Source organism: Galeopterus variegatus, unplaced genomic scaffold, assembly GCF_000696425.1.
Source record: "Galeopterus variegatus unplaced genomic scaffold, G_variegatus-3.0.2 Scaffold10481, whole genome shotgun sequence".
NCBI classification, from domain to species: Eukaryota; Metazoa; Chordata; class Mammalia; order Dermoptera; family Cynocephalidae; genus Galeopterus; species Galeopterus variegatus.
This window is the reverse complement of record NW_007736592.1, coordinates 36,377-46,384: the sequence shown is the minus strand read 5'-3', so window position 1 is coordinate 46,384 and position 10,008 is coordinate 36,377. Positions and strand designations below refer to the sequence as shown.

The 10,008-nt window shown below is 45.4% G+C and overlaps 1 protein-coding gene across 1 annotated transcript in view; it reads left to right on the top strand.

Moving 5' to 3' along the window:
• Positions 1 to 221: 221 nt before the first annotated feature.
• The window catches only part of LCT (lactase), a gene marked incomplete at its 5' end in the record, with an annotated part of 37,423 nt that continues 27,636 nt past the window's right edge, over positions 222 to 10,008 (top strand). The window contains 3 exons of the mRNA XM_008594262.1: positions 222 to 324; positions 1,625 to 1,703; positions 6,547 to 7,273. Of these exons, the coding sequence (XP_008592484.1) occupies positions 222 to 324; positions 1,625 to 1,703; positions 6,547 to 7,273 (909 nt within the window). The remainder of the gene's footprint in view (positions 325 to 1,624; positions 1,704 to 6,546; positions 7,274 to 10,008) is intronic.

The window sequence follows — 10,008 nt, the reverse complement described above, 5'->3', positions numbered from 1 at the left end:
CTTTGGTGGTGGTCAGTGGGGAGGGGAGCCTGTGTTTTTGAAAAGTGGATCTTTCTCTCACAGAGTGTAAAGTCAGCCCCCTTTATTAACTGAGATGGCTAAAAGTCATTTCCAAAGCCAGATCAAGTGTTTGTAGCTTCTCATCTTGAAAGTCTGTTCCTATTATCAAAAGATGCTTTCTAGGCAGCTTCAGTTCATTTGCTGGTCTTTATCTTTTTCAGACCATTGAGCCAAAAGTGAAAGTTTTCATCTTCAGCCTAACACTCCAGGACTGCCCTCCCTCCAGGGAGAGCCCAGCCAGGCTGCTCTTCAGCCTTCTCCAAGGTGAGTGGACCAACACAGGAGAGGTGCGGAGTGACATTAGGCCCATTGGCTTGGTGGGTAGCATTGTCTGGGGCTCCAATGGGAGGAAGGACACAGGAGCAGGTCTGGTCTGAGAGACTACCCCAGATGGGTTTAGTCTTTTCTGCTTTCCTACTGATGGTCCCTCGCAACGAGCTCCCACTGAACCAAGGAAGAAGAGAGGTTCCATACCAGGATGCCTCTTATGGAAATAAAGACCGTCAGGCCTCAAATTGAGGTATAAGCATGGAAATGGATCTTTGCCTGTCTGTCCCACTTCTATCAGCTCTGCCTCCAAGGTCTGCCATCCCCTCCCCTCTCAGCAGGGCTGCCTCATGCCTCTCTGTCTCTCCAGCCAGCCCTCTGCTTACCCTTGACCCAAAGCCCCAGCTTGCACATGATGCTTGCAGGCACCTGACCAAAATACTAAGAACCTCCAGGTCTAGAACTAACAGCTCACAGACCATTTATTTTCTCAGTGTCTCTTCTTGAGCATGAATTTATACCTCACATTCTTGAGCATGAATATAATTGGTTGGCCGTGGATCAGGTGGTGGCTCCAGGTCCAATCCAGTCAGGGGAGAGGTAGGGCCTCTTGAGACATGGAGACTGGAGGCCGCTTCAGACTGCCAAGGGGCCTGTGCCCGAGTGCCCTGAGTATCAGTTGTCACCCTCATCCATAGACCAGAGAAAGGGTGAAGTTGGTATTGTCCTTTCCACCCCCTGTAACCCCTCCAGAGCCTGGCTGGCTCCAGGGCCTCCTGAAGCTCCTCCATAGACAAGCCACTTAATACCCCTCCCCCTAACTCACCTTTGATGGCATAATGATTTTTGTTCTTACATCCCACCCTTTCTACATGGTTAAGATGGTAACTTTTATGTTTATCTATATTTCATCCCAATATTTAAACTTCCACAGCTTTCTGATGTTTGAGTTCTTCTAAATCAATCATTATCAAAGTTGTGGTTTCCAGCTCAGCAGTATCAGCATCAGCATCAACTGGGAAATGTTAGAAAAGAATATTCTTGGGCCCCACCTCAGACCTACCTGACCAGAAACTCTGAGTGTGGCCTCAGCATTTTGTGTTTTACCCAAAGGTGATTTTGATTCCCGCTGATGTTTGAGAACCACGTTTTCAGTCCTAAGCAGGTAGAAATCACTTCTGACATCCTTAAGTCCTTTGCTGATGGTAGGCAAACGAATGAGGAAAGCTGTTGCTTCCAGACATGCACGTTCTCCGTGGGGCTTCACACAGAGTTAATTAAACTTCTTCTCTTACAGCCATAAATAAAGACCCAGGGCTCATCATTGGGCTTGATATTAATGCATTCCTGAGTTGTTCATCAAGTTCTAAGACAAGGTAATGTCAGCGTGTCAGCTGAGCTATTAATAACTGATATTTGTAGAATTTCTTTCACTTGTGTAATCTCCTAAGACTGCTGTCATCACCTCTTGGGCCAGTGAGTTTCTTTGGCCATTCAGTGGACGCAAGAGGAAGGCTCAGAGGGAAAACAGGGAGAACTTGTCTCTCACCGAGCCTTACTCTGGGAGGCTTGTGTTTATGTGCATGTATGGACAGCTGAGGCTTGTGTTTATGTGCATTTATGTACAGCTCAGGCTTATGTTTAGGCCATATGTGTATAGTTGAGGCTTATCTTTCTGTGCAAGTCTGTACAGCTGAGGTGTGTGTTTATACCATGTAAGTACAACTGAGGCTTGTGTTTATGTGCATGTATGGACAGCTGAGGCTTGTGTTTATGTGCATTTATGTACAGCTCAGGCTTATGTTTAGGCCATATGTGTATAGTTGAGGCTTATCTTTCTGTGCAAGTCTGTACAGCTGAGGTGTGTGTTTATACCATGTAAGTACAACTGAGGCTTGTGTTTATGTGCATGTATGGACAGCTGTGGCTTATGTTTATGCTCAAGTATGTACAGCTGAGGCTTTTGTTATATACATGCACATACAGCTGAGGCTTTGTTTATGTACATGTATGTACAGCTGAGGCTTGTGTTATGTGCATGCATTTACAGCTGAGATTCTGTTTATACACGTGTGTACACCTGAAGCTTGTGTGTATGCACATGTATGACAATGGCTGGAGACAATCATGTGGCTTCCAGACATTTGGCTAGAGTTCTCCTTGTCACCCACCTCTGACATTTCATAAACTTCAATGCCAACACCTCTTTGTACCTTTCCTCTTCCAGTACTCGGCTGTCCTGAGCCATAACCTCCTTTTATTGTCATCCTCTCAACTCACTCCAAATCAACAGGCCCTGCACAGTGGCTGTCCATCAGGGTTTGTCTGGCAGTGCAAACAGTGCAATGGACAGACAGGTCAGAACTGCTCCCCAGCCACAGTTAGAGTCAGCCGAGAAGTGCCAGGCTATGCCTTAGGGAGAGAAAACTCAAGAGGCCATAATAAGATGAGTTCCTTAAGAGGCCAATGACTTCAAAATCACAGTCAAAAATTACAAAACACAGGTGACACCAGCTCTGAGGTTTTCTCTCTAATGTCTGACCTAGTGGTACTTCACCTGAAGGGAAGGTCCAACCTTGGCTCACATTAAGCTGACAGTCAGGGCCCTTCTCAGGTGGACGTGGATAGAGAACCTGCTGGAGTAGGTGCAGGTGGAGAGAGTTCAGCGAAGACCAACATAGTTTTCTTCCTCAAGAATTTTAGACCTCACAGGTGAGACAGAGAGGCCCACAAAGCATCATCACAGAGTGCAGCAGGAAACACAAAGCACTGTGCCCCAGCCAAGGGAGAAAAGAGCATTATCTGGGCTGCTCTGAGGCAGATTGGCTGAAGGAGGAGTAGGTGGGAGCACTGGGCATAGAGCCTGAGGCTCCTTTGTGTGTTGAATCTCTTCCCAAGTTAGGCAAATCCAGGCCTCCCGGCTCCAAGAACTGTGCGGCAAGTTCCATTTTATCCCGGAACGGCTTATTTATTTCTTCAGATTTCTTTTCATCCAGCCAGGAGGACAGGAGAGGGTTAGGTGAGTTGAGTCAGAGTGAGGTTAAGAGCAGCTGAGGCTTGTGTTTATGCCATGTGTGTACAGCCTTGGCTTGTGTTTATGTGCTTGTATGTACAGCTGAGGCTTATGTTTATGTGCATGTATGTACAGCTGAGGCTTATGTTTATGTGCATGTATGGACAGCTGAGGCTTGTGTTTATGTGCATGTATGGACAGCTGAGGCTTGTGTTTATGCCATGTGTGTACAGCCTTGGCTTGTGTTTATGTGCGTGTATGTACAGCTGAGGCTTATGTTTATGTGCATGTATGGACAGCTGAGGCTGTGTTTATGTGCATGTATGGACAGCTGAGGCTTGTGTTTATGTGCATTTATGTACAGCTCAGGCTTATGTTTAGGCCATATGTGTATAGTTGAGGCTTATCTTTCTGTGCAAGTCTGTACAGCTGAGGTGTGTGTTTATACCATGTAAGTACAACTGAGGCTTGTGTTTATGTGCATGTATGGACAGCTGTGGCTTATGTTTATGCTCAAGTATGTACAGCTGAGGCTTTTGTTATATACATGCACATACAGCTGAGGCTTTGTTTATGTACATGTATGTACAGCTGAGGCTTGTGTTATGTGCATGCATTTACAGCTGAGATTCTGTTTATACACGTGTGTACACCTGAAGCTTGTGTGTATGCACATGTATGTATAGTGAAGGCTTGTTTTTATGTGCATGTATGTACAACTGAGGCTTGTGTGTATGTGCACATATGTACAACTGAGGCTGAGCACCAAGCAGTCATCACCTGCATCCCAATTGTGCTTCAGAGTCATGCATAAGTTTTGGATAGTCCACAGCTCTAGATGATCAATTCCTCTCACCACAGTTCGAGCAAATATGGAGAGTTGATGCTGAGTAAAACAGGAGGTGCTTCTGTCTGGAAGGTCCCTCTTGTGGGGCCACATTGAGCCCAGGCTTCACTCCTTGTGAGGCTGGCCCCTCTGCAGTGTCCCTGTCACTTCTACCGTCTCTGCACTCTGAGCATCATCTCCTCTCCTCACCATGGCCCTCGGACAGGGAGGTGCCCTTGTCCTCCTTGTTCCCATCTTCAGACCACCACACCCAGTTCTGCCAACTCCTCTTCATGGTGGCCATCTGCTGGGTGCAACTTGCAGCATGCTGTGGGCTGCTGCAGGGCATGACTGGTTTATTATGAAATCAGTTTTACAGATTGGAAACCAAAACTACATAAATAAATCAAAGGAAGAAGAGAGAGGAAGATGGAGAGAAACAGACTAGAATAAAATAGAAATATCAGGCTATGTTCCGACATTACATTCTATATAAGGATAGCAGTTTTATGTGATATTTTATTTTAGGTATGTACAGATGCTCCTCAACTTACGAAGGTGTTTTGTCCCGATAACCCCGTAAGTCGAAAATGCACTTAATACACCTAACCTACTGAACATCATCACTTAGCTAGCCTGCCTTAAATGTGCTCAGAACACTTAACATTACCGTAGCCTTGCACAAGATCATCTAACACAAAACTTGTTTTATAATAATGTGTTGAATATCTTATGCAATTTACTGACTAATGTACTGAAAGCAAAAAACAAAGCAGTTGTATGGGTACTTGAAGTACATATGGTTTCTACTGAATGCACATTGCTTTTGCACCATTGTAAAGTCAAAAAAATTTAAGTTGAAACATTGTAATTTGGGGACCATCTGTACACATACAGATATATACACACACACATATATACACACATGTACACATGCACATAAACACCTACACACACACATGGTGGTATAGTCGTTATAGTGGTGGACTCTGTGCTCCACCACCTGTAAGCCATGTGTTCAAGGAGACATTACTTGTAATCATCAGGAATCCAGGCTCCTATCTTGTTGCTTTGCCAGCCTTAACAGGGCTTCTTCCCCAGGACCCAGGAGAAATGCTTGAGCTCCTGCCATTATGCCTGAAATCCAGGCAGCGTGACAAAGAAAGTAGGCTCTAGCCAGGGTTGAAATTTAGTAGATTCACTTAAACAGTAGAGCTGTACCAGTAGTTCAATTGTTTAAATAATTCTGTACCAGCTGGTAAATATCTGCTGGCTCCCTGAGGCTGGAAGTTACTTATTCTCATAAGTCTGAGTTTCCTCCTTTGTATGATAAGGATAAATAATTGTAGTACCTATCTCATAAATTTGTTGTGAAAATTAGATGAGGTAATATACATACATTCTCATCACGGTGGCCAGCACAAAATTGAGGCCCAATAAATTGAAGTCATCATTATTATTAACTATGTTTTATAAACAACAAATTATAAGAAGAATGAAGTGTGACACCAGAACTGAAGACATAATTTAAGGGTTGTCACCTCTCCCAGGGTGATGGAGATGCAAAGGATTATTCAAAGCCCATTTCTCCAGAGCAGTGAGAGGCCCAAAAGGGTTAATCCCAGAAACAATTTCTTCAAGCCAGAAGAATTCTTAGGAGTAACCCTGAATTACCTTTTCTCCCAGTATTTATTGTCCAGGCAAGAAAGTCACAGAAAAGGAACATAGGTGGTTACAAAAAGACCAATGAGATATTCATCATGGCAACACTCACTTCCCCAAGAAAGTCAAAGAAACAGCTAGAGGCGAGATGTGGAACATCCCCCAACTAACAACCTTGAAGTTTTTAGCTCACATACTTTCCCATCATTAGGTTTAGCTGCACCAAAGACGACTGCCCTTAGACCAAGCATTTTTGCTGTGTTACAATATTTTTATCTACAACAGAGACTTTAGTCCTGGGAAAGTTTTCTGTTTTTGCCAAGCTTAGCATTTCTATGTGCAATACTAAAAGGTTAGGCTATTCCTGAAACTACAGGGCTGTGGCCCCACTAAGCTATAAGTTAGGCCCTGTGAAATACATTTTCTTTATTAATGTTGGTATCCTCCACAAAGGGTGATCTAACACAGAGAACAGCAGTGGCATTGTTACTGTTTTTACTCATGCAAGAGCAAATAACTCACCTAAAAGTGGGTAATAATAATAATTTTCCCACCTACTAGTCAGTTCTTGCCCATAACTTTGTGGATATGCTTTCTGACTCAGTGTTTCTGGAATCCTTACTGATTAAATACATTGCCACTATTCATCAGTAGGGGACGTTTGTAACTCACAGAGTCATTCATTATTATGTCCCTTTCTGTCATTCCATTCCCACAGCACATCTTGTTCTCTTACCGACAGCCTTGCCCTTCAGACTGATCAGCAACAGGACCCTGAAGCACCGGTCGGCTCCTTATCTCCCGGCTCGGCCTACCAGAGAGTGTGGGAAACATTTGCTAACCAGTCCAGGGTGGAAAGAGATGCTTTCCTGCAGGATGTTTTCCCCGATGGCTTCCTGTGGGGTGTCTCCACAGCAGCCTTTAGCGTGGAAGGAGGCTGGGCCGAGGGAGGAAGAGGGGCGAGTGTCTGGGACCACTACGGGCACCTGCACACTGCCGAGAGCCAAGCGACGCCAGAGGTGGCCAGTGACAGTTACCACAAGTGGGCCTCTGACGTCGCCCTGCTTCGTGGCCTCCAGGCTCAGGTGTACAAGTTCTCCATTTCCTGGTCCCGGATCTTCCCCACCGGGTATGGGAGCAGCCCCAGCCTGCAAGGCGTCACCTACTACAACGAGCTGATCGACAGCCTGCTGGACGCACACATCCAGCCCATGGCCACACTGTTCCACTGGGACCTGCCTCAGGCCCTGCAGGATCATGGCGGGTGGCAGAACGAGAGTGTGGTGGACGCCTTTCTGGACTATGCGGCCTTCTGCTTCTCCACTTTTGGGGACCGCGTGAAGCTGTGGGTGACCTTCCACGAGCCATGGGTGATGAGCTATGCAGGCTATGGCACCGGCCAGCATGCACCAGGCATCTCTGACCCAGGGGTGGCCTCTTTTAAGGTACTTCTCATCCTGCAGCTCCTACTAATTGAGGAGGAAGGACATTTAGCTGGAATAAAGTCATTCGATCTGTCTCATTCCCATCAGCCAGTCTTTAGTTTTTGTTCTTCAAAGGGACTCAGAGGGAGGAAAGGAACCATAAATTGTTAATCACCTTATTTTGTCCAGACACTGTGCTGGTACCATAAAAATAGTTGTTCCATCCTCAGAACAGCACTGATGGATGTGGGAATTGGGGCTCAGGGAGACAAAAATGTGCTCATGGGGACATGGCCAGTGGGTTGCCAGTGGAAGCTAGGATTTGGGCCCAAGATGTATTCACCCCAAAACAAGCTCCCCATGTCACCTAAGACTCTTAGCGGCAAGTGAAAGAACACCAACCCAACTGACTTAAGGAAGGAGGGAATTTATGAGTTCAGGAAAATGCAAAGTCTTGGTTTTAGCTTCATCAGGGTGGAGCTTGATCAGATCACCCACGGTGTCACCAGGACCCAATGGTTCTCCTTCTCTAGGCTCCCTGGTAGCCACATGGCAGCAGCCCTGCTTTTGTAATTCAAGACCAGCAGGAGCAAAAGCTCGCCTCTGCCCTGGTGTTCGCAGCAAAAGTCTTCCTGTGTCTCCTGGTCTCTAAAGAGACACAACTCACACACGCCCATCTCTGGGTCTTGGCTAGGGGAATGTGGTGACTGGTTTGGGTCAAGGTCCCATGCTCTACCCCTCAACACACTGGCTGAGAGGTGAGGAGGTGGGGAGAGGGAGAGTGGGACTGGCTTTCCAGAGGACAGTCAGGGTATCTTTTCACCCAAAAGGAGATGTATATGCTGGAGATAAAATTTTAAATGGCTTAATATGGGTCCTCCCCATCATTTCCTCTTTCCTTCAGAATCTCCCAGAAAACCCACCAGCTTTCCCTGGTAGCGTTCTTGAGTACAGACATGTCTGGCTTTCCCTGGACACAACTTGGGTTTTCTTCTGAAATATGAGAACTTGAGAATTTCCCGTGCCTGTGCTAGGTGTGAAGGAGGGATGCACAGCTATGCTCTTGACGTGATATAACCTTTCGGGAGAGATGAGACTAACACACATAACAAAGTTAGAGAACAAGTCAGAATGTCCACTATTAGGGTTACGTGGAACACTGTGAATAAATGGCTCAATGAAAATGCCAAAAGTTATAGTACATGAGTCGAGGCTTCCGTTTTGCTCTTCCACTGCAAGCGACCACACACACGGAGAGACAACCTGTCTGAAAACGGAAGTTTGAAGTTTTCTGTTGTCCCCCTGTCGTAATACTCATCCAAAAGATTTTTTTCTTAGGCTTTTCTTATCTCTGGAACTGTGACTCCTTAGATATTTTTTACAGAGACTTTGATGAGAAGGTCACTTCACTTTTATCCTTTAATTCTTGTTTTTATTTGGAAGTTAAAGCATTAAAATACCATTGTCTTCATCAGCTCAGGCTGTTATAACAGAATACCATAGATTGGTGGCTTAAACAACGGACATTTATTTCTCACAGTTCTCAAGGCCAGAAGTTCAAGAGTCAGGTGCTAACGTGCTTGGGCTCTTTTCCTGGACTGCATTGTCCTGCTGTACCCTCACATGGTAAAGAGAGAGAGACAGAGAGACAGACACAGCGAGACAGAGAGAGCGAGCGCACGTGAGCTCTGGGATTTCTTCTTATAAGGACACTAATCTCATCATGAGGGCCCGACCGTCATCATCTCACCTAAACCTAATCACCTTCCAAAGGCCCAATCTCCAGATACCATCACATTGGGGGTTAGGGCTTCAACATACAAATTTTGGGGGACACGATTCAGCCCATAGCAACTATGAAGAGAAAGTTTCAGAGAAGAGATTTCTCTCGTTATTCTTCCAGTGTTTCCTTCCAGTCTTGACGTCTTTGCATTTATGGTGCTATCACAGTGCAACTCGGTTTAGTGCTCATTGTTCACTTGACATCATGTCATTGGCACTTTTCATGTTACTGTCTAAGACTCCATTGAGGAACCCTGCCTGACACTGACTAGTTTACAAGGGAAGCATTTCTGCCTTTTGGAAAGAAGGACGGTTTGCTGATGGAGTTCAGGAGCCAGTTAAGGACTAGTTTGTGGGACATGGGAAGCAGCCAGGAGTTTCCATTACTAGGTCATATTTTGACATGAAATTCTTCAAGCATAAGTGTCATCATCTTCAGATGATAACAAGGAAGGAAGGGAGCTAAGATTTAGGAAGCTCACTCCTGCACTCCACATTTCTACTTGGTGCTTTCTATACACTTATCTCATGTAATCCTCCCAGGTGGATCCATAATCACCAGCTTCTTGCAGACAAGGAAGCTGAAGATGAGAGAACAGATTGTCCAAGTTTACAGAGGAAGTTAGTGGCAGAGTCAAGGTTTGAATCTAAGCTTGTTATACTCCAGACTCCTACTTTAACCCCTATGTTTCCATGATGCTCCACCAAGGAAAGCTGTTGACTTTTATAAGACCATGGGTCAAGTCTACAAAGAGATTCCTAGCTGTGGTTTTTCCTCCTAGATTTTATTAAGTAGAAATAGAAACAGGTAGGCTAGAAAGAGTGGTCCTTTTCCTTGTGTGTTAATTTTAAACTAATCCCAGCCACCCCATAGACTGATCGGTCAACAAGCACGTATTAAGGACAGAGGCACAACAGCATTGTGAGTGATAATAACAGGCCTGGAGTCAGACTGCCTGTGTTCTCTGTTCTCA